General features: G+C 43.6%; 1 protein-coding gene across 2 annotated transcripts; it reads right to left on the bottom strand.

Moving 5' to 3' along the window:
- Positions 1-1,317: 1,317 nt before the first annotated feature.
- On the bottom strand, positions 1,318-23,005 carry mmp25b (matrix metallopeptidase 25b). 2 transcript variants are annotated; one of them, XM_076034369.1, is made up of 16 exons: positions 21,677-21,816; positions 21,300-21,494; positions 19,381-19,463; positions 19,147-19,303; positions 18,764-18,837; positions 17,926-18,058; positions 12,939-13,033; positions 9,513-9,645; positions 9,242-9,386; positions 8,612-8,916; positions 6,627-6,809; positions 5,751-5,835; positions 5,561-5,643; positions 4,933-5,085; positions 3,190-3,483; positions 1,318-2,222 (listed from the first exon to the last, which is right to left on the bottom strand). In XM_076034369.1, exons 1-16 carry the CDS (start codon positions 21,780-21,782, stop codon positions 1,969-1,971), a joined length of 2,478 nt encoding a protein of 825 aa, XP_075890484.1. In that variant the 5' UTR covers positions 21,783-21,816; the 3' UTR covers positions 1,318-1,968. The 2 variants fall into 2 exon arrangements, with proteins under 2 accessions (XP_075890484.1, XP_075890482.1); XM_076034367.1 differs by lacking the exons at positions 1,318-2,222; positions 3,190-3,483; positions 4,933-5,085; ... (5 more) ...; positions 9,513-9,645; positions 12,939-13,033 and adding exons at positions 16,022-17,819; positions 22,762-23,005 and having other exon boundaries at positions 21,677-21,905.
- Positions 23,006-25,140: the final 2,135 nt, after the last annotated feature.

Raw genomic sequence — 25,140 nt, 5'->3', positions numbered from 1 at the left:
ATCATTAACTACATATGGCGAGAACATTGAGGAAATATTCCAGTGTTTAAAGGAGACACTGTGAATGTCGCCGTCCCCCTTCAACGGTCAGTTATTGCATAATGTGGGACAATTTGTACACTGAGGAAAGACAGACAAAAAACTCTTGGGTGTGTGAATGGGTGAATGAGAGGCCTTTGTGAAAGCGCTTTGGGGAACCATGTAGGTGCTGGAAAATCGCTATATAAGTGCAGTCCATTCTTTTGCAAAGAAAAGCTACAACAGCTATAGGTACATACCACTCTGATCGTCAATATGTTTAACATAAAGCAAATGAAAAAAGTGCATTTATTTAGTTGCTTTCTTTCATGATAATAACTTCTTTCTTTCTTTCTCTTCAAAAATACATGAGCTATTTGTGAAAGTGCAATATTTGCCCACCACACACAGCTCGGCCGATTTCCCACCCTGCATAAACAGTGATTCAGCCTCTCTGACATTGAGGAAGTAATATCGTACAGTAGGATGATACTGCAAAAAGAAGCAGGTTTTGGCATCGTTTATTGCCATGTCCTTTGTTTTTAATTCACATGCAGAGATAGCAGAGGTCTACACACTTGCATCATGTCATATAGGCACAATAGGAAAAGCAGCTGCAGGTGTTTTGTTGGTGCTCCTGTCTTTTTGTCATTGGTCAAAAATGGAAGATCTGAGTAACTCTACAGATAAACACACACCTTTCAAGTGTTGAGATTTTTTTTTAAATTAAACACTAAATATAAAACTAAAGCATTAAACTTGCAAAAGCCAACCAGCAAAGTTTGTATTTTAAAGTCTGAGTGTGAAATAATCATAATTTCACTCTTTTACGGCTTTTTTTCTTGACATATTAACCTCATGTGTATGTGCATCAGTTAAGACATGTTACCCTTGGCCTGGTCTATCATGTGAGACTTATATAAGAGATATTCTGTGGGAATATGGGACGCCTGAAAGGTGATATATGTGTCAGCCCATACAGCGGCTCAATGAACACCAGGCACCAAACATCTTTTTGCTTGATTCAGTTTGACACACAGTTTCTCCCTGAATGGGAGGTGCAGAGACCCTCAGGGTTGGGAGTTCCTGGGCAAAGACAATCCTTCGGGCCCGTGTTATCGTCACCGGAGAATGAAGGGCATGCACACTGTCTGGAACCATTGTCATGCAGAGAGATGCGTGACAACAGCAGAGGAAAGAAAAGAAAAACCTCAACCCAGTTTGTTAAAGATTTAAAATGTGAGTTTGAGAAGTCATTAGATGAAAATTTATTCAAAACAATCAACATTTCGGATTTCTTGCATACAGATGTGATATTACAGTGCATATGACTTGGCCTTACCTGAGAGAGACAATGTAATTATTAGATTCTGTTATCATCAAAACTAAATTATAAATGGAAAAACACATTTTTTTTTTTTCAAGTATGTACCGGCTCGTTACTTCAGGTCACTGACTCAGTTGTAAATCGACACTTGACACATTCCTGTGGCAGGAGGTTCTGTGTGAGTTCATCAACCTGTGCTGTCAATCCTTCCATGCAACGTTGTTATCTCGCCTCCTATAGACGCACCCACTGATTGATGACGATAGCAGCTGCTGAACTGGACGGCAACCTCTGCCATTGTGCAGAGATTGTTTAAGGCTGATAAATTATGAACACATGTCTCTCTTCCTGATCACTGCAACGCTTCCAATTATGAACAAAAAACAACTGGAAAAAAATGAGTGTCAGTAACCCGGTCTGACTCTGCAGCCCATCTGTTGGGCTTTAAAAAAAAAAGTAATTAAATAAAAGGAGCACAGATTTAAACTATTTTCACTGTTAATAGATCATTTTTTAAGTTAGAGGAACTAATACTACTGACACTAATACTGTGTTTGCGTGCCAATTCAGAGAGCATTTACCACCCTGCAGCACAGAGAAGGTGGTGGCAGAGGTTGCTGGGTTTATTTCCCAATGATGGTTATCAGAGTGAGCGAGATGAGGAGGAGCCAGCTGCCTCTCAGGAACGACGTTCCTGATCTGTTCAGGCCACAGCTGCAGTCCCCGGGGTTCCGGGGAGCCGCTGGAGGTTGGGTGGAAGCTGGAGCGGGACACCTCAGCCAATCCACAGCGATGGACTTTGCGGTGACCACCTCCTGGTTCAGCCCTCCGCTTTTAAGCACCCAGTAGAGGTTGTCCTTGAAGAAGTAGGCATCTCCTGCACAGCGGACATGTAGGATGATCAACCAGAATGCAAATAGATTTTTTTTTTTGCATTCGACAATAGCAGGACTACTGCTGAACTACAATTTTTCTATACTACGATTTCTACATATTCAAATTTTCTATACTGGCATTCTTCTGCACAGAGGTTTGTTTGGTCTTTCTAGAGCCTATCCCAGCTGACATTGGGGTGCAGGCAGGCATTCGCCTGTGGACACACCTATGTACAAGAATTTGTGTCGCATGCATGTTTTTGGACAGAAGGAGGAAGCTGCAGAGCAATTAGTTAACTAATTCAATAATAAATGATTTATAGATGACACACAGTGGTGTGATGGTCAGTCGCTGTCGTGTGAGTTCCAGTGGTTATGTGTCTTTCTATGTGACCTTGAGATAAACTGTCAACTCGTCCAGGGTGTGACCCGGCATTCAGCCGAATACAGCTGGAGTAGACCCGCCCCCCACCATAAAGAATTGTATTTATTTATCCATAAATGTAAACAATTATTCACTAGTCATAATCAAAAAAGATGATTGAGGATTAGAGAGAACGGCTTAAAATGAAAGCACTCGTGACGGAAACCCACATTTCACTACAGTAGCCAATTTAATAGCTGTCTCTTACATTTGATACTAATCTTAAAATGATTTTGTAACACTGATAAAGAAGCTTTAAAAACCAGTCAGTTGTGAGTCAGTTGGCTTCATGACCTAAATATGCCACTGAGCCTTTACAATTGGTTTCTTTACATATTTGAGTGCGCAGTGAGTGTGTGGTGTCAAATTGTTTCTGTATGTATAAGATCACTTAACGCCTGCTGTTATGACAACGACTCAGGTGCTTGTCGAAAAGTGCCATCGGCAAAAAAAAACGACATCAAAGACACCCCGCCAGACCTCCAGGGTTTGGTTGACTTATTCAATCCTGATGTTTTTTTACATTGCCGTGTGCAAGCGTGTACCTTCTCCCCAGCTGATGACATCATCCATGTGGGACGGCACTCCCTCCCAGAGGCTGTTGTCTCGTGGGTAACCCGGCTCCGGGCCGATGATGGTCTGCGAGTTTTGGTGGCTTTTGTCAAACCTCCAGAACTCGCCGTCGCTGAACAGGTAGGTTTTTCCGTTGTGGGCCCAGATGAAGGCCGCCTCCACTCTGTCCACCAGGGCGCCGCTTTTCTTCTTCATGCCCCAATCGGAGAGAGGTCGAGGGTAGCCGTCCATGGCCACCGTGTCCTTAAAGACCCAATATTCAGACCCTTGAAAAACAGAGGAACATGTGAAGGAGACATTTATTTTCTTACCAAAAAACAAAACAAAAAAACAACCATGTACTTTTCGCCATTGGACACCTTGCAACCAGGAACATTTCAGTCAAACCTACATTATGGTTCCGTGTTTTGTGATAGTTTTTTTTTTTTTTTTTGCTCCAACAAGTTTGTAGCCTACACTGTTGCATGTTCATATTTTTGCGCAGTGTTACGTTAATTCCTCAAAAATGTATGCAATGAAAGAACATTCAGTAAAGTGCTTTACTTCCTGTTTTGATATTGAGAAGAGGTAATTTGCAGCCACAGTTAATCCCACTGGAGATCTCTCAACTACACAATAGAAATAAATATATAGATATAACTTAATAATCTGATTGAAGTTCTTCACTTGTTGCCATTCAAAGCCTGAAACTATATCTCAGATGTTGTTGATCAGCATACAACATCCTTATCTATTTATAGTGATCTGACACAAAAATGCAACAGAAAATACACATCTATATGCCCAATTATGTGAAGTCCACAAAACAGTTGTATTCACACTTATAAATTAATATAACTACTAATTCACTTGATGAACCAAAGGTTGATTTTCCCAGATGTAATTTCTGTGATGTAATAATGAGGTTTACCTCATTATTACATGTGGTACCTGAAGCGGCACACACAGTAATTATGGACAAAATACTCGAGTCCATTATCCTGCACTCTGCTTTCCTACCACTAGATGGCAGTAAAATCCTACACATTGGTCCTTACGACTCTGCTATTTTGCTGCCGTGTTGGTTGATGAGTAGAAACAAGCAACAAGATGCCAGCCCTGTATCCAGTGCCCATAGTGGCCTTCTCTCTTTCTTTCTCTCAGTAGTCTGCATAAGTTGGGCTCCTTTTGTTAGCTTGCACAATATTATTATCATTGTGTATAAAAGTACACTGATCAATAATAAGGAATAATAAGAAATAAATAAACAAATAACAAGGTATTAAATGGCAACAAGTGTTTATTTGCTTTGCTTCTCTTATATTATTTCTCCATTTCCTGTCAGCTGTCCTTCCTGACAGCAAAGGAAACCTAATGCGTTGCGTTGCACCTGTGTTGAGTTGTCTCCCCCTGCTGGTGCACCCCAGTGGCTGGGTCTACATGGATCCCAATATTCCAATCAGAATGAGGTTAGAAGAGCAAACGGAACGGAAATGCTCCATGTAAACATGCCAGTCAGAATAAAGAGTGCTAAACCAAATGGATCTTCATCATGGAAGCCTGGCTAGTGATCCCTCTAAAATCCAGATCGTCCCTGCTTGAGTGACACTAGCAGCAAGGCCTGTGAGTTCGTTCATGTGAGTTCGCTCTGCTTTTGTCTATGTTCAATGTTTTCCTCCACTGCTTATCTCAACCTTGCCTTGTTTTGATGGCTGATTCTTGAAAGCTGCTCTCACCGATAAAGAAGATGATGCGATTGTCACTCCTCCTCTCGTACACGGCGTCGATCCTGTTCGTCTCAGGCGGGAGGCCGGTCCAGAAGTTTTTGATCTTAGCCGGATTGAGGGACACCAGAGACCCGTCACGTTTAGTCCTCCAGAAATGTGCACCTGTTTTTCAAGAGAAGGGACACAGCACAACTCGCTTTACTGATGTTTTCTAACGATCCTATATGGGCTTCTAGCCTGTCAGTGAATTCCCCAGAAAGAAAAGTCCACCCTGTACTTATTTGGCTTACTGCAAATTTTGTTTGCTAAATTTTTATGATGTCACAGAGAGCATTGGTTACCTCACTCACACCTCCCCCGACTAACAGCAACACCCGGCTAGCCAGCTTTCGGCTGTTTTTTTTTGTCTCTTTTAAAATATGTGAAAGGTTCATCTGCTTATAGCTCTGTTTCAGCAGGCACCTGAAACAGAACAGCAGTTCTGCAGACAATAAACAGAGGGCTAAATATGAAGATTTCTGAATCTTTTTTTGCATCATAAACAATCTTCAAATGCAGTCAGGGTTTTAAAACAAAAAAGAAAACATATGAAATGGCATGTCAACTTTAACTTTTAATGGATTTAAACATGTTTTACCTTTGAAAAAGAACACCTCTCCCCTGATATTTGCCACTGCGTCAAAACCTCCTTGACAGCGCTCGTGGACCGAGGGATCAGAGCTGTTATCAAAAAAGGAAAAGAGGCTAAAGGATGTCATCCCGCTCGGGAAGCGCGTGTTGTCTGGACGGATGTTGTTTATGTTGTTTTTCTCTCTTGCTGAACTCACTGCTTTGTTGGCCTGGGTGGAGGTGGACTGGGCAGGTGTGGGAGGTCAGGGTCAACACCACCTGGTCGCCAGCCGTCCTTCACACCTACAACGAAATAGTGACAGCTGACGATAGAGAAGAGTTGCTGAGAACTGACTAAGAAATGATGTAAGCAGCCAACAACCACAATGTGGTACACACAGCATGGGAAACGTCTCTCTTTTTGGAATGAGGCAGCATTTCAGGAAGTGGAAGCTTCCCAGAGTTGCCCAACTATTTCAAAGAAGTTTCAAAAAGTTAAGTTTGTGACCCTGAACTAAATGCACTGATCAAGATATGGACCTAGTTCACAGATGTTCATGCTCATGGCACTAGTAAAGGGTTACTAGGCTTTTTTTAATAGATATTCTAGTCAAAAGTACATCATGAGAGTGTATAATTTAAACAGAGCTGGAAGCATGAACTTTTAGTTATTTTATATTTAAGATTTCTGGTACCTTTGTGGCAAATGCAGGTAAAAAAAAAAATCCACTATAGTGGTTACATTAAAAAAAAATGACATGGGATGTGCATGTTCAGGTTTGTAATCAGAATATTAAGCAAAGGGATTGCGTTGACTCTTCACATTGCTTCATTTCTTGTTTTTATATCTGGGCTGTTTGAAGGCACCATTGACCTCAGCTGACCTTGGTGGAGAGCTCCTAACAATACAAAACTGCATAAACGACTCATCTAGCGGCCAACGATGCAACAGTTTGGTGTTAAATGTTTCCATTTACGGTCACATTGGACGGATCAGAGCGTCACCAGGGCCACAAAGGGGAGAATCGTAAATAAGCGTATGACTGTGGGTAAACTGAACGTACAGGACAAAACATGTCCAGATGGTCACTGACCGTAAAGCTGCTGGATGGCCATCTTGTCATCCAGGTCCAGTTGGAAGTTGGCAATGTCTTTCACGGGGCCTTGGTAGTACGGCCTCATGATGGACGGATCAGAGGAGGAGTGAGACAAGCCCAGCGCGTGGCCAAACTCGTGCACGGCCACCGTGAACAAGTCAGTGCTGCCGCTGCTGCCATCTGAGGGAGTGTAAAGCAAAGGTGTAAACTGGAATGCAGAGCAGAGCAGCTCTTCATTCGGAGTTTGAAGCTGCCGTACGAATAGACAAATAGGCTCCATTTCGCCCTTTTGTTAGCCATTGAAAAAACACTACCACTACAACTACGACACTAAACTGCTACTTCATTGTGTTAAAAGACTTCAAGACATTAAGGCACATTTAAGGAAGTTTCTTTACTAGCAATGTAGACCAACAAAAAACATTTCAACCCAATTTTTAAATGTATGAATTTAGTGCTCCTTTCCATGTCGACAGCTAGTCATTTTTAGCATTGTCGCAGTCATTTCTGACGGCCCCTGCCGGATGCTCTGCACATCTTTACATTCAACTCAATGGTCCATCTACAGACCAAGAAGACCAAGGAAATGGTCCTTGATTTCAGGAGGAGGAGGCTCGAACCTGATCCTGTCTCCATTCAGGGAACTGAGGTGGAGCTCGTTTCACACTGCAAGTACTTAGGTGTACAGTTGGACAACAAGCTGGAGGCCACATGGAGGCAGTCTATAACTGGGGTCAGAGCAGGCTGTACTTTTTAAGAAGGTTGTGTTCTTTTAAGATCTGCAAACTGTTGTGCTCGTTTTACAAGACTGTTGAGGCCAGTGCACTGTTTATTGGTGTGGTGCGCTGGGGCATGGGGGCTCGCACCTCAGACAGAAACAGACTCAATGAACTGATAAAAATGGCGAGCACAACACCATCTGCATCTCTCTGGACTCAGTCGAGCAGGTGGCTGAAGTGAGGATGCTCAGAAAGATGAGCACTATCATGAAAAATGACATTCACCCACTTCATGCACTGGGGGTGTTTCGTCAGAGCAGCTCCAGCAGCAGGCTGATTCCACCATGATGCAAGACTGGACATTAGAGAAAGTCTTTCCTTCCAGCCCTCATCAAACTCTTTAATGTGCAATAACTGTACAAACTAAAAACTGCAGCACTTTGGTTTCACTTTAGTTTAGCCTCATATTTGTATGCTTTTAGATGATTGGTATTTATGTATGTATGTATGTATGCATGTGTAAATGTTGTTTTATAAATGTTCTGTATTAAGCATAATTTAATTACATAAATAAGTTTAATAATTTCATTCAGCAATAAATAAATAATTGTAAAGTAAAGAATATATTTTCATGTTACGGTTAATTAATTTCTTGTTAAAATACAAGAAGGAGCCAATGTTTTTTTTGTTGTCAGGGGAAACTTTTTGATGTGCACTTCGTTGGGACCACATGGTGGCCTTACCGACAGCAACAAGTGTCTTAAAAAAAAGTTATTTTTTTGATATGTTTGTTCCTCCGAAGCATACTTAAAGATACAGAATTCACCTCTGTTCATGACTGGCAGCCCGACGAGGTAATGTGTTTGTCTGTAAAGTTTTGATGTTGGCGCCTTGCGCCATTTTGTGTTTCTTATTCTCTCGATATGCATTTTATGTTGATTTGTTACGTTTCAGTTCTCATGGCGTGAACGTATCGATCCATCAAGAATATGAATAAATGCCCTTTTCAAAGAACTGTCCTGCGTCAGTGTCATGAAGAGAGCTACAGCATGTATGTATATATATGTGCATACATGTGTATATTCTATTATACATTCTATTATACAAATTGTTTTATTTTTGTGGATGGATCTGTTTTTATTTTGGTTGCTGTTACCTAAGTGTGTTGAATGAATGAATGAATGAATAACGCACTGCTGCTGTACCAATTCAATTTCCTGTGAAGGACTAATAAAGCATCTCTATCTATCTATTCATACACACCTCCATAGCTCCAGACCTCGTCGTCGTCAAAGTGAGTGTCACCCCCGACTTCGTCCCTGCTGGGGAAGAAGGCGTGGGCCAGCGTGCCGCCCTGGCCGTCAAAAGGGTAGCCGTCTTCGTGAAGCAGGCGGGCAAAAGACACTCTGATGTCACCGCCGGCGGCCACCCCCCCGCTGTTGCTCGGCACCCGGTGGAACGTCAGGGGTGCGGCGTCGCTCCAACTTTTGAGAGCGTGAGTGAGGAGGGTTTCCACCAAGTCGCCTGACATGCCGGGCGAGACGGACTGCGACGGGTATCTGTGGACACTGGGGACGACAGTAGAATTGGGTGTTGAAGCGGCTGCAGACCATTGAGGTCGTGCTTTGAATTCTCCCTCCAACCACGAAAGCCTATTTTGAAAGAGCGTGCATGAAAGATATTTCATTGTAAATTGGTAATTTACCAGCACTCGATATGACTTATCCTGCAACTGCAGAAACAAACCGCTGTCCTGCACCTCCTCTGCGGCCTGTGCGTGTGTGTGTGTCACATTTGCTTAACGACACTTCCCCAAAAATAAAACATGATGCAACATGACATTTTTAAAACAATGCCTCAGACCCATGACAGGAAGCCAAAATGGAAACACACCTCCACGTCAAGTCGGTCTTGTGCCATTTCAGGCCGGTGAGGGCATATCGTCTCCTCCTCCTCTTCCTCCTCAGCATGTCCTCACCTCCCACGATGTCAGGCAGCGAGCATCGCGGAGTGGCCATGAGCTTCAGCGTGGCTTCGTCTGGAAGATCACATGGGCTCAGTGACGCAACTTGCTTGAGACCTCGTGTGACCACAAGCACACTGGCTTTGGAAACATTTGCGCGTCATCCTTATAGCCGTGAGAAGTTGAAGGGATGTCGTTTACCCAGCACGCCGGTTTCCTGGACCCCGCCGAACCTCTGCATGACGCGGATGGCCTTCTGGATTCCTTCCTGGCTCTGCAGTTTGCTCGTGCGCGGGTCGGCAGGGGGAAGGTAGCCGTACCTGCTCAGCCAGTCCTGCAGCAGACCACAAGCCATGGGAAATGCAGTCATGCAACAAAAAGAGCCTCTAATAGGCAGAGCAGCAAGACCACAGCGTGGTGGAGAGATACGTCGCTCAGACTAAAGGAACATTTCACTCAAATTTAACATTTCACCCAATTCCCACCCACGCCAATGTTGATGAGGACTCTCTCTACTAGGGTTGCCACCCGGCCCGTTTTTACCAGAATTGTTCTCTTTTTTCATCACCTGTCCCGGGAAAAATAAAATCTCTCCCGGGACACAATTTGTCGCGTTTTTTAGGGAAAATGACAAAACCTCATTTGATTTCTGTCTGTGGAAATCACGGGAGGGGAGGGTTGCCAACATTCCCATAAAATACGCGATTGTCCCATATTTGGCAACTAAAAAACCTGTCCCGTAATGAACTGATAAAGGACGCACTTCATCACTTTGTCCCGTATATTTCGGGGGACGCAATTTTTCATTTTAGGGCCCTTCAAAGTAAAGGTCTTTTTCCAAAAACAATTTGTACCCCATTTTCACCCCATTCCCATATTCCAAAACTCACCAAATTTTGTATGCAATACAAAATCCACTCAATAGTGCTCCGTAGAGAAAGTGGGGAATGTCTACCCCATTTTCACCCCCTTAACATGCTTTGATTCGCACCAAATTGTGATGAAAATCAGGGCAAGAGCTCCTCCAGTGTGCCTCCTGCAGGCCGAGATGTGAAAAAAACACTAAAATGGCCGTAGCGCTCCCTAGGAATGTCGCATCGACGTGCCACAAAAACCCACGCATTCGTCTCATCAAGCTCTATGTCTTTTTTGATACGACATACAGAAAGTGAGATATTTCAACTTGTTTGAAACGCCCCCAAGTCGGACTGTCCGTTCATTCACTGGCCACGCCTACACCGTTATTAACACTTGGATAGAAGTTACACAGTTCGATTCCTGAAGACTTTGGCTAAACAATGATGCCAATATATTTCCTGTATATGCGGAAATGGTCAAGTTGGAAGCATTTGTTCACCAGGTTTCAAAAACCGAGACATGAGAAAAAAAACTTTAATGGCCGTAGCGCCCCCTAGGAAAGTCGAAAATTTGTGCAACAAAAACCCACACGTTCATCTCATCAAGCTCTACGTCACGTATACTCTAATTTTTTTGATACGATAAACAGGAAGTGAGATTTCAAGTTGTTTAAAATCGCCCAAAAATGTACTGTCCGTTTTTGAATTGAATATGAATATATCACAGGCAATTGCACTTTGTTTTCTGCTGTCTCCAAATTTACAATTTTATGCATTGAAAAAAGTATCACAATAGTAACACAATAATTAATGTATACCAGCCTCTAAATCATTGTGTTACTGGTTCATATTTATGGATATAGTTGTTAGAACGTTGGATTGGCTTTGAGCATGACAGATCCACAATGCAGAACACTGACTGCATTGCGGATCACTGATTTTTTTTTTTTTTTTGCGTAACGGGTACCTACAGGCAGAACATGATCAAAGCAGCAATGTAGGCGCAATGTAGGACATACTATTAGCTAGTCAAACATGACAATCATAAATGCTGGCTTGTGATTGGACGCCCCACAACGACAGACGTATAACTGCAGCTCAGCCCTCTGCTCACTCCCTTCTCCCACTGCCGTGAGGTAAGGCCTTCACAATTCTCCTTACTGCAACTATGGAAATAACACTTTAAGTCTTTACGATCCAGCCCATTTCATGTAGACACAGAAATGACCGAGTTCGTAGCGTTCCAAGGTTGCAAAAGCGGAGCTCATTCAAACACCCACGTGTTTGTCTCATCGAGGCCTAAAATTTACATTTGACAGCCTCATCCAAAAAAAGCCCCCCAAAAAAACAAACTGGAGGTGAAAAATCTGCATCATTTGCATACACAGGCTTATGATTATTTAGACTTCTTCCAGAGTGGGCAGAGGTCGGGGGTTGTCGGCAGAGGTCGGGGGTTATCGGGGGTCGGCGGCGGCCACGTAGGCTCAGTCCCACAAACCCTGCTTGCAGGTTTAATTTTCTCTATGCTATTTATTTATGTATTTTGGCTATGTTGACCTAAACCTGGATGGCCACATATTCTGGACACTTGAATAGCATGATGCAAGTGGAATCGACATTTTTTGGAGTATCTGCCCTCAGTCACCAGCCTCAGTCCAATTCCTTCCTCCATGAAAGTCCAGAAGTGGCAACTTCATTACATAATGTTTACAAAGGCTTGTTAACACAAATAGCTAATCAGCCAATTACATAGCAGCAAACCATGTAATTGGCACGGTCTGCATGACTAAATGCAGACCTGTTGAAGATGACTTGCTGACAGCAACAGAACAGTACAGAAGAGAATTAAAGTGACTTCAATCAAGGTGAACGTGGATTTTGGTGCCAGACGAGCTCCAGGTCAGAGTCTTTCACAGCAGCACACAATCACAGGAGAACAAATGAGCTAACTGAAATGTCTTCTGAAACCTGACGTGGTTGCTCCACCTTGTATGTAGTTAACCACTAGAGGAAAGGGTGTTGGCTTCTTTTTCATGTGATTTCAAGACTTTAGAAGAGTCTTATCTTATTTTGCTTGATCTTCACATGTTGTGTATATCAGTTGTCTTAATTTTCAATTGAAACATACAGTATTTAGAAGGTGTTGAATAAATATGAATAAATGTTGAATAAATGTGGGATTTTGCCCGTTAACCTTTTGATGAATCAACACGAACGCACCTAAAACAGGATCAATCAGACCCAGATTGTCTTACACCCGTCAGAAAATAGTGCTGATATGGCATTAAATCTATGAGGATGTTTCAGTATCTTCCCCTTTCTTTCTGAAAATACGTTTCCCCTTAAAGTTGGAGCATCTTTTTTTTGTTTTCAAACACTTTAACAAGAATATAATCGGTCAGGGTAACAACTAAAAAAACTGAGTCATGACACAAACACGGTGCCTACAGGCACTGCACTCAACACATACATTAGCTCAGACCACAAATACAACCTAAAAGAAATGTCTCAATACCATTTGAATTAAATTATATTGTAAATATTAATTGTGTAAAAAGAAAATCCAAAATAAAAATTAAGTCTGCCTTTAACCAGTAAGATATATGAATCAAATGTAAAATAACTTTTTTCTTATTTATTTTTTATTTCTAAAATAAAATACAAATTAGAATTTAGAAAATAGATACAATATTTTTTATACATATAATGAGTAATCCAAGGACTCCTCCAAGAGCAATATATCTTATTTCTGTTTGTCTTCTCCACTCACCACTGCTCGGCTGTACTGGCCAGGCTGTTGTGATGTGCTGCTCTTCAGTAGGATCAAAGCCGTCCACAGCAGGAGAATCAAGTCCATCCCTGTCGCTGCCAAAAAAAAAAAAGATTAAAAGTAGAAGAAGAAGGCTTCCCTTATTTTCAGAAAATTACTTTTTGGCAGTTAAGACACATTCCTGGCTTCTTATTGCCGACCAAACATCTCGGAGTGAGGAGACTTGAGACAAAGCTCACCGTTGTTTCTCTCCACGAGCTGAATTCTCTCCAGGGACTAGGCAGGGCTTCATCGATTGGACAACTCACTCCCTTCTGTCTGTCTGCTACCTTCCTCACGAACACGGCCTCAAAGCTAAGCCTTCCTGTTGTCACATGAAGCAATGTGGCAGTTGGAAGGCGGGCTGACTCTGAACATGAACACTAAACCTTTGACCTACATGTGACAGATATTCAGATAGCGAGCATTAAATTGTGGAAATAAAAAGGTTGAGGTTTTTTGAAGTTTCTTGTTTTAGTTTGTAATAATAACGCTACAAACATTTCACTATTATCTATGGCCCTGTTTGCACTTGGTCATTTCAAACGTTTTTTGTATTCCGATTGGCAAAAATCAAACTAGGAAGCGCAGATGGATCACAGTGACAATATAGTTGCAGTTATCCAGTTCACATCATAACAGAACGGAAGCCTTCTGACTGGACTGTTGCCAACTCTGACATGCAGAGCTGCACAACATCAAGAACTCTTTTGTGGCTCACGCATTGACGCATTGACGCATTGCTTCACTTAAGAGGTTCCGGCATGATAGCTGACACGCTGACACACACACACACACACACACACACACACACACACACAAATGTATATATATATATATATATATATATATATATATATATATATACATATATATATATACATATATATATATATGTATATATATATACATATGTATGTAAAGACAATTTTCAATGAATTTATTGAATGAAAATGTAATAGTAATAATTCAATATAATATAATCTTAATTTTTCAGTGACCATTAAAATACTTTTACGACCACTACTGCCAAACCTACTTGTTCCTTCCTACTTATTTTATACTTACATTTGCACATTTCCAAATCATCCTCTATTTCCTCTATTTTTTAAGACTTGACTGAATAGCTATTTATTTTTATTTTTTATTTTTTTTTTACAGAAATGTATCATTTTATGAACACAAATGTAAAACATCCGTGTTTTTATTCTATTGTTTAACAGAATCCAGAGTGCTCTTGAACATCACATTTTATCACAGCGGGCCATCATTGGGTCACTCACTGCTGCAGAGTATCGCTAGTGTTATTGTCTTTCCCTCCCCTCCCCCTCTCGGTCTCCTTCATTCGTCTTTAATTTCTGCCCATCCTCATGGGAACCCAGTGAGCCACGCCATTAGCACGAGATGCTGCCCTGCTAATGGCTGGCCGGCTTCCGTCACGTCCTCCTCAGGATGCTGCAGTGCATGAAAGAGTCGAGTTGGTCTGGACGTCTGGAGCTCTAGCTTGGGAAACTGCACTCAGTAGTATCTCACAACAATCTCATATTAAAACCCGAGCACTCAGAGAAACCACTTGGATGACTTTGGACCTCCAGTGCTCCAGTTTGGCTGATATGAGTTGCGCCCGGCCTTAAGAGCGCCACTTAGGCTCCATTCACTACTCATTAACTGCCAAACTACAGTGGCGTTTGCATGAACACTGGGGGGCAGCACAGAATACAAGATTGTGACAACGTTCATTTTGTTCAAAGGGAACAAGCTGGTCTGTGTCCATTATCCACTGAATTAAAATGTGTGTGTTCTGGCCTCCACAAACGACTGAGGGGATGATTCAACCTGCTGTGTGAGCTGAGTTGCTTCGCTGTTGACTGTAAGTGTGTTTGCTCTGCAGTTTCAGAATGGTGCACGGAAACAGCCTCTTACCTGAAGCTCCAAACTGGTGCCCAGGGTTTCACTTTGGTAGTATAGCAGCAAAAAACAAATAAACAAACAAACAATGTATCTTGAAGACATTTTTCCTTCACTGAAGAAGCCTTTCAGATGAGAAGTAGAAACAACTTTGAGATACCAAAACGCAGTCCAGTTGCCTTCAATGATTCAATTTCATTCTTGAAATGAGTCGTTCGAGAGTCGTTACCCTCATATTGACTCAGTGGTGGGATGTTCCCCAGACGCCTGCAGGAAACCCGAAAGTTGCCTTTTGAGTGGCTGACAGCTGCTGTCTGTCTTCTCTCACCCCTCCCTGTCCTGACTCGTTGCACCTGGTATGACAGCAGGACGGGAGGAACAAACCACATTTGAGTCGTTGGGGCAAAGACCCGCTTTCACCAGCAAGTCAGGGCCGTTTACACAAAGGCGTATCCCCCCCCCCCCCCCCCCCCCCCCCCCCGCCAAAAAAAAACTCCCGTTTACACGGATATGCTGTAAACGACTGAAAATGATGTAGTACCTATTCCAGGCCTGGTGCGGCGCCACAAGTTTACTCCCTGAAGGCGGAAGTAGAAGAAAAACAACACCTGAAGTCACCAGCAACTCAAACCCATAACGACAAATACGACACGGATGACTCAGACATACAGAGCCAGACGTGCAGGTGAGACACATTGAAGGGTCACAAGAGAATCTCACCACAATGTGGATTACATAGGCAAATAAATAATAAGTATTGGCCTTCTAAGTACTGTTAGGAGCTCTGTTAAATAACAAAAAAGGAGCCTGCAATTAATAACCCGAGGGCACGACGTCCTCTGCAGGAATGAAAGACAATGTACCATCTGAAGAAATTAAAGCCTTTTTTAATTATTAAACTGATATAATCCATTGTTTGTAATGAAACAACTCATTTTAGGTTGATTTTTTTATCTTGCATATTTCGTGCTAATGAAAATTGCAAAAAAAAAAAACAACAACCCTGAAGCTGTTTTTTTTTTTTACATCGTATTATTTTGCTTATCGATTCAGCAACAAAAAAGCTCTGAAACAACCAAACTGTACTGCAAAAACAACAACATGTGACACAAGAAATAAAGAGCCTTGAGCTTAAATCCAGAACACCAAGTTTTATTTTAATTAAAGGGATCCAAGGCCTTCACAAAAGGGTTGACTCTTGGTAGCTATGCAGTACTAACACAACACATGACGACAACAAAAACAACACGGCGGTCTCAAGTGAGCGAGTGCAAAGACAAATAAATAAGCTGAGAGATGTTCCGTACGAGTTCCAACTGAGTCCTTGAAAAACGGAGAGGAGGAGGAAAGTGTGCAGAGGCGTCAGACCTGCAAAGTTCAGCAAACGTTTGTACAAGACGCCGTTCATATGTGGACGCAGCTGATTGTCTGTGGCAGTCTCAACTTGGCCATGCACAGTAAATGAATTCATTTTTTTTTTTCAAACGAGTGGACAGTTTTGCATAAAATTTCATTTTCTTTGCACTGGTCTCCTTTGATTGTCAGTCTCGCAAGAAAGTGTTTTTGCATTGTAAGTCTTGGTTTCAGTTTGCTGGGCAACGATTGTCAGCAGCAGGTGGATATGGTTCACAAGCGATTTGATGAAAAAAACAAAACAACAACAACATCAACCATCCAATCCAGGTTCGAATACAAAAATCAATTTTTACGACGGACTGGATATGAAAACTAATGCACGTTTACGAGTTTATCTGCATTTAACAAAAATCAAACTGAGTAAAACAAATGTGATAACGGTAATATTGATATTTCGTTTTGAGAATATGAGCCTTCATCTGACCCTAATATTGAGATAGTGCACCCTGAAGGATTTTGTGCTTTATGCATGATTTGAATCCACAACGTGCTACATTCTCCCCTCTGATTATATCTGACAATAATACACACTTATCTTCATCATACACAGATGTCTGTACAAAAATATGCAGTTCCAGTGGTGGTATAATGTTGCCAGCAGGGACAGTAGGACGTGGGAGGGTTTGTTTATTCTCCATTTTCTAGGTTTTTAATAAAAGTGATTGCCATATGCAAGTCTTCACAGTAGCTTCACATAGCTTAGGGAACAAGCTCTCTATCACAATTATATCAAGCTGCTCAAGTAACAAGAGACTGTGGTTACACTTCACAATACAGACATCTGCTGGTATTTACTTGGTACCACCCACTCGCCCAGGCAAGCTTTCCTAACAATGGAGTGATCCTGATTGGCATTTAGTAAAGCCTTGCAGGCTTTTAAACCCTCAGTAATTGTTATTATTATTATTATTATTATTAGTAATAATAATAATAATAATAATAATAATAATAATAATAATAATAATAATAAAAATAAATTCACCATTTTATGTTTTCTAAATAAATACAAAAAACCCACCATGATATAAATTAAAAGTAACAGATTTAAAGGTTCTAATTTCTGATTAGAATTTTTTTGAAAAGTATAGCTCCACTCATTTCTCACACCTTGATGCAAAATGCCAATCATGACTCTCCTGCAAAAATAAAAAAAAGGCCCATTCATTATCAATAAAGGGGTGCAGCCCGATGGTACCAAGCAAATAGCAGTATGCTCAGAAGTAGTTTCAAGTGCAACCAAAGCTGCTCTTGGCTGAATTTGTAAACATGTAATGCATTTTAAGGGGTACGCAGCTCTCTGAGGCCCCTGCAGAACCTGGTCCTGTGCTTCCTGTCAAACCTTGTGTATCATCTTCACACTTTTTCTTTTTTTTTGTCTCATCCCCCCTTATCCCCAATTCCTTCCATTGTCCGTTGCTCACTGTAATCTGGCCCAGTACTGACCCAGGTTATGACCCATGCCCTGCTGCTCAGATCCGGGGACCTGGACCGGCACGGAAACGCCCGGCGATATGAGGCCTGCGAGGGAGACAGACACAGACACTTTGTTTGGCTGGCAGACTTTCAATTATTCATCACTCTAGCAAGTAGTCAGAGACAAGACAGACAGAAAAAGTTGGCGTACCAGTGTTGGAGTTGGCTGAGGACGGAGTCTGCAGATGAGGGGAGGAGTACGCTGACGAATCAAAGCTGCGCGGGGCAGACGGTGAAGGAGGCAACATGCAGGAGTAGGAGGAGGCCGACTGGGGAGGAATAGACTGGAATCAAGAGTGTGGAGGGGAGAGAAGATTAGATTCAAACTGGATCAGATGGAAAAGTAATATCCAATTGTGTAGTATGTCGACGAGAAGCACAGAGGCTTTTCATTTTGACCACAGGGAGGTGCTAGAGTTGTACTGTGAAGGACAAAAACCTATCGACAAGGTTCTTTTTGTTTTAAACTGTTCAATAAAGGGTTTTCAGCCTAAAACTAGCTAGTAGCTACTAGCTAGAAATTGGACACAAATATGTCCCAAACATTCATGAAAAACATTTAATGTTTCAATAACTATTATCATGCAAAACCCGTCGCAAATATTGATAATGTTCATTTCTGAGCATTGTCAATAAAGAGTGTTGTAAATTTTAGAGATAAGAATGAGCATGTCAAGATCAATATATAATAATAACTATATAACATTTCTTCTGCTCACATTGTGAAGGCACGACTGAAAAAAGAGAAAAAGGTAAATGTCCTTAATTGTCAGTATAATTTCCCTGTAAAACAGAGGAGCGGAAGTGGCCTCTTTTGACGCACTCGTATTGCATTATTTTCTCATCGGGTTTCAGATGCTGCTTTTAGCACTTTTCTCATCATGCGTGTTGATCCCCTTGGAGTTAAGCGGCAGCAAGAGTTCCTGCTCTGAGACGATGATCTGGCCTAGTAAAGTTTGTAAGGTGCTGATGAAGGAAGAATGTCCGACCTGGACTCCGGATGAGAACACTGACAGGGAGCTGTAGCTGGGCAGGGACGACTCAGCCTGACTCAACATGGACCCTGCAGAGACATGCGCGCATGAATACACACACACACACACGCGCACACACAAAAGCACAAGCACATTGAGATGGTGAAGAGCGTGCGCACGCACACACATTCACATAAATAACCTCACAAGAGAACAGAAGAATCATACTAGGACTCAGTCTAAGAATGTACACAAATCCCAGGTTGTTTGCATCTCTTTTGTGTAATTGTTGCAATCAAGGTCAAGTTATGTAATTGTCATGAATCACAGTGTGGCCACAGTGTCACCTGTGTGTTCTGTGGATGAACAGTTTTCTTTATGGTGGACGGCTGTGGTACCTGAGGTGCTGCCGTGCTGCTGATGGTAGACGGACGTGTTGAAGGAAGTGGTGAGAGGGGCCTGGCTCTGCGAACAGGAAGTCACGCCCCCAGACCTCCTTTGGTTGCGCAGCTTCTCCTCCCTCCTCCACTTGGCTCTCCGGTTCGAGAACCACACCTGTCGACCACACGGTGAGTTCTCCTCGTGGCCAAAATGCAATAAGTCCACAATTGTGGAATCCTGAGTTCCCTTACCTGTATCCTGGCCTCGGGTAGATCGATTTTGTTCGCCAGTCTCTCCCTCGCAAAGACATCTGGGTAATGCGTCCGCTCAAACTCTGTTGGGGGATATTAACCAGTGTCAAACTCACTGCGCGAGTCTTAATCGAGGACGACAGAACGGGCGGGCAGCAGCTCATCTTGTGAGCCTGGCTGCGCAGCGTTAGCATGCCTCCGCCGCTGCATGTGTCTGTCTGCTCGGGTGAGGAATTAGAACCGCCTCTTTAGTCCAAATGAAAACGGATCGCCTCCTAATGATGTGATTTGGGGGTGACACGAGTCAAGTGATCAAGAGATTGTGATCAGCCTGCTCCTCTGCCATGAGATACACAAACCCAAGGAAGCCGGGACGTATCCGTACAACCATGTTTGAAATATTTATCTGTTGCACTTTGTTTGAATTATTTATCCTTATGGAGCACGCAGAAAGTTCAAATGAAGGGATCCGAGTTGAGGCTCAAGTTTTATCTCGGCTCCAAGCCGCTGAGCATCAGACACACGCAAACACACGCGCGCACACACACAGGCACGAGGACGATTAATTGTCAGCTAAGCGCTTGATTAACCATCGGTTAGATTATTGCATCACCAAGAGTCTCTCTGTCATCGCTCTGCGCGGCAGTTGAATTAATTCATCGAATGATGATGAACTGCTGACATTTTTGTCACCGACAAGTCGAAACGAAAATGCCTCGCCTTCCAACTGCCTGCCTGAGTCATCCCAATGCACCGGGGCTTCAGGTTGGGCGATGGAGGCGCCTTCAATGGATTTCAGCTGCGCTTGGGACGCTCGTTTTAACACCTCAGCAGAATGCCAACGGAGAATGAGTAAGTCAATGTTAGTTTTCAGACGAGGCTTTTCTTTTTTGCAGGACTGATTTGGTTGCACCCGAAGAAGAAGAAGAAGAAGAAGAAGAAGAAGAAGAAGAAGAAGAAGAAGAAGAAGAAGAGGGAGAGAAAAAAAAGGTCAACCCTGTGACCCGTAATTAACTAAGCCATATTGGGGGGAGACAACAATGCAGACACCCTGAATTAAGCCTGCTCTAACAAATTGTTATAATTGGCATGCTTATAATTGGTGTCTGTGTCAACACATGATTGTTATTGTGCCTCGGCTGCGCACCGAGGTCAGTGTACCTCATTAATGTCATTTGCACGGAGTGACCACCCCGATAAGTTTCCGCGCTGCTGCACAGTGGACATCGCGTCCTTATTTAGCTCAAGGGCCTGCTGCAGCCATATCCAGTCAAGGGTGCCTTTCTGATCCCTCTCAGCAGTTATCAGCGCTACGCTACGAGGGGGCCGGATCTCGCTGCATAATACGGCCAAAGTAATGATGCATTTACAAAAAAAACTCTGTGCCGCACGCCGCCGCCGGCTTTTCTGGAAGAGGAGCAGAATATTTCCAGGGTTAAGATTTTTTTTTTGTTATTGCAAATTTACATCTGAAAGTGATTGGGAGTGGCAGCGTTTGCCTTCTCTTGCCGGGGTTTATTAAAAAAAAAAAAAAAAATCAGGTAAATTGCCAGATGCCAGATAAGATCTGCAGTGTTTGTCAGCGTCTCTCTCTCTCCCTCTCTCTCTCTCTCTCTCTCTCTCTCTCTCTCTCTCTCTCTCTCTCTCTCTCTCTGGGCTCGGCTTTGTGGCCTTCAATGGTGGCCCAAATCTGTTTACCGAAGGGTTTAAGGACTGCAGTCTGAATGACAAAGGTGTTGGCAGGGGGGGTTAAAAAGCAGCAGGATCAGCTGCGTCACGACACACTGCGTTGCGGCTGGAGTCTTACCAGCCGACCGGCTGGGGAAGTGGGGAGGGAGTGCAGTGCTGCTCTGCTCTGCTCTGCTCTGCTCTGCTCTGCGCTGCGCTTTGCTGTGCGTGCTGCTGGCGCGGGCCCTGACCTTTCTCCAGAGCCTCGATCTGCTCCTGCGTGAAGCTGGTCCGGTTCCTCTGCAGCTTCCTCTTGAGCTGCAGCCTCAGCTGAGACTCCTCGCCCTCGTCCCTCTCCACGGGGACGCCTCCCACTTGGCCTGGCCCTCCGGCGCCAGGCTCTCCACCCATGCTGCCCTCGGTGTCCAGTAGACAGCCCTCGGACACTGGGAGAGGTGACAGGGAATTTTAAAGGAAGGTTTAAACGCATGATGAATGTCAGGAGTAAACATCACACTTTTACGTTCATGTCAGAATAGTAGATTGAAACAGAAAAAAAACAGTTTCAGCCACAAGTTGGTGTCATTTTCATTAATTATTTCTTCTTTTTTTTTCTTTTTGCTCTCACCTGTGCTGTGTTGCGTCTGGATGCTGGTGGGATCATGGTACCAGTTGTTGGGCCCACTCCAGTTCGAGCTGCTCTGCAGGTTCAGCATGGTTAACTTCTCATACATGCTACGAGCGTCCCGACCACCATGAAGGGAAAGGAGGGAGTGCGGTCCTGTGCGTGTCCACCCCTGCCTGCCGTCACCTTTCGCCTCCTCTGCCCCTCCCTCGGAGCCTCCGAAGCCCTGCTCCTGGAGGGTGGGTGGGGAGAGGAGCAGAAGAAGGGGATGGGTGGGGTGGTGGGGGGGTTCATATCGCATGAGTTCACACATGGTCGGCATTGTGCTGAATTAGCCTCACGATGACAGACAGAAACGGAGTTAGTTACATGGCCGCTGTCGTACCGTGTGTGTGTTATACATTGGTACTCTGGTATACCGTCGGGAGCCAGAGGTACATTAGAAGCCACTCTGAAAGCCGTGACATTTATTATGCTACTTGCTTTTAGCCCTCTCTTGACTGATGAAGCGCCGACGCACAAGCGTACATCTGTGGCACGGAAGGCGATGCGAACGAGCGCAAAAACTGGCCGCAGCACGAACCCCCGACCGACGAAGCCCGGAAAAACAGGGCAATCTTCTGGAGAACGTTTCGCCCTTCAAAAATTAAATATGAAACGCTGCAGTTGAAAAGTTAATATTACACCCCAACACTCAGCGTCAGACATGAAAGGCCACAGCAAAAACCCCAAAGTATCTCAATGAGAAGATGTGTAGACCAATATTTTCCATTCCGCTGCCATATTCATTTTCACCTCTACTTGGACGCCCGCCCCTGTGGAGGCCAGTGCGCCGGTATGTCATTACTGACCAGAAATCCAAAAAGCGACAGCAGCGGCACAGTGTCAAAGGTCAAGCCTCGTCCGCTCAGAACGAAAGGGTTCCCGGAAAGACAAACTACCGCGGCAACATTTAGTTCAATTTCCGAAATTCTTCTCTGGCCGCCGCTCTCGGGAAGCGTCCAGCCGTGAGCGCGCTCAGAGAGGCGGCCGCACCGCGCACACAGACACCGACGGAGCGGACAAGACGCGATGTGTTCCAAACTTACCGTAAGTAAGTCCAGGCAGAATGTTGCAAAGGTGCGTGTTGGGGTGTTGGGCCGGCGGGTGAGGGGGGGTTCGCCCGGTATCTCACTTTCCTGCTCTGTGGACCTTTATTCCCCTGTTCCCCCCTCGTCCCTTGTTCTCCAGCTTTGTTGACAATGCTGTGTGTCCGTGTGTGTGTGTGTAAAAAGGAGGGACTGAGAGAGAGAGAGCGAGAGAGAGAGAGAGAGAGAGAGAGAGAGAGAGATGGAGAGAGTTAGACAGGGTGAGAGAGAGAGAGAGAAAGAGGGGAAGTGGGAGGCGGATGGTGGTGGTGGTGGTGTTGGGGGGCGGGGAGGTGGGGGGAGGGGTGCTCTGGAGAGAAATGCGTCTGCAGGCACTCTTGTCCTCCAAGCGATGGGGAGAGAGAGAGGCAGAGGGAGAGCGAGGGAGAGCCACCGAGGGGTGACAAAGTGAGTCAACATCAGTGTCAAGTTTGAACTTAATGCCAGCGAGAGGAGGAGGGGAGGCCGACAGAGTAGACCATGAAGCACAGATAATGGAGGGGTAGTAGGTGATAAATAGATGATGGAATATGGTTTTAACCATAAATTGCGCATCAATATTCAGTGCCGGAGTCACTTTTCCTCATCAACATGATAGCCAAGCACAGAACCCAAAACAGCTAATTGAACTTTATTATCATTATTATTATTATTATTATTATTATTATTATTATTATTATTATTATTATTATCATTATCATCATTATTTATTTATTTTTTGATGATGATGATGATGATGATGATGATGATGATGATGAATAAATAACTTTTTAGGATGTGTTCAAATATGTATCTGTTTTTGTGTGAGTGTGGGAATTGTGATGTTATTACAGTACTGGGCCTCAGAGCATCGTCACAGTGTTTTACAAAAAAATACCTCCTGTGAGTGAAAACATTTGTATCACCTTGACAATTAACACACACACGCATTCACACAATTGCATTTTTTTTCAAATTTAAGGTTGCCTGAAAAAGAGTTTTTTTTTTTTTTATTTAAAAGGAATCAGTTTGTGTGAATTTGTGTGAATTTAAAACAAGCCAACATTGTGAATAGCTAATTGACTGCACTCATTTGATGAAAATTGAATGAAGTTTTGTTTTTAAAATGTCAATTCTTATCTTTATATACTCCCATAATGCACACCATGTTGTCGAACTCCAGCAACATATTCTTTAGACACTGACCTTGTCAGTCACTGATTCTTCTGTGATAAGCAGGCTCTCTTATTTCTCAAGCACTTTTGCTTGAAACATGTTAGTGTCGAGAAAACAAATGGTTTCCAGGCAGATAAATCAGCTTTAAGCCTCTGCTCTGCTCTTACGGCTTGAGTAATTCACTCAGCCGTGTTTTAGGCCTGCTGTGCCACACAGACACACTGCCCTTTGACTAAATACGCTAAATTCCTTTGTAGAAAAGAGCTCAGACTGCCGACAGATTTTTTTTTCTTTTTCCACAACACCTGTGTGTGTTGTTCCCTGAGTTGCCGACTTTCCCCCTCCAGGGCTGCGGGCAAACAAACAAACAAACAAACAAAGGCGCGGTGCGAAGCCTGGATCAGGCCGAAGGAGCAGCGTCCAGAGAGCCTCGGCCCTGCGTGGATGTGCGGGTCTGATGAGAGGCGTGACGGATGACGCAGGTATGACGGTGTGTGCGGCAGGAGCAAAGAGCGAGAGCGGAGTGCAGCCGCGCTTTTAAATATATCTCTTTGCCGTGGAAGGGGGGAAAGAAGACGGGAGAGACGGAAGATGGAAGCGGTGGCAGAGAGATAGAGAGAGTGAAGAGGAAGTATGTGACTTTGGGGTGGGTGCAGGGGCTCGGGGATGGGGAGGGTGCCAGCTTGTTTTATTTCCGGTTGACAAGACTTTGCGCTCCCTTTCTCTCTGTCGCTCCCTCTCTCTTTCATACTATGCTATTCTTTCTCCTCTGCCCCCGTTGCTCTCTCTCTCTCTCTCTCTCTCTCTCTCTCTCTCTCTCTCCCTCACCCCCCTCCACCCTCCACCCTCCCCTTTCTCTGTTACTTTCCTCCGAGACGCACCTCGGAGAAAGAAAAGGACCTGACAGGTTCAAAGGTAAAGTGGAGGGAGATCAACAGTGGAAAGAAGAGAAAGCAATAAGTTGCTTTAGTTAAGGAAAAAGTACCAATGGTGCATCGCAGCGGCCCTGCATGTTGAAACAGGAGCGATTTACTAGCTGAATGTACTTTAAAATAGATGCACCTTATTATAATTGCATTATTAATATTCATTCATAAATATATAAGCAGCACTGTAATATTCAGAGAGTCGAGATAAGAGTAGTTGAAGCAACTTTTTAAAATTTTTGATTAAAAACTTCGGTCT

The sequence above is a fragment of the Nelusetta ayraudi genome, unplaced genomic scaffold (genome assembly GCF_046127955.1).
Source record: "Nelusetta ayraudi isolate G7.1 ecotype Tasmania unplaced genomic scaffold, CSIRO-AGI_Nayr_v1 ptg000042l, whole genome shotgun sequence".
NCBI classification, from domain to species: Eukaryota; Metazoa; Chordata; class Actinopteri; order Tetraodontiformes; family Monacanthidae; genus Nelusetta; species Nelusetta ayraudi.
Note: the sequence above shows the minus strand (reverse complement) of the source record. Positions and strands in the feature narration are given on the sequence as shown.

Coding starts and splice junctions, on each gene's coding strand:
- mmp25b (XM_076034369.1), bottom strand. CDS start 21,782: ATGTATGAGAAGTTAACCATGCTGAACCTGCAGAGCAGCTCGAACTGG. Junction 5,836..6,626: donor GGCCATCCAGCAGCTTTACG/GTCAGTGACCAT, acceptor ATTTCGTTGTAG/GTGTGAAGGACGGCTGGCGA. Junction 5,644..5,750: donor CCACCCAGGCCAACAAAGCA/GTGAGTTCAGCA, acceptor TTTTGATAACAG/CTCTGATCCCTCGGTCCACG.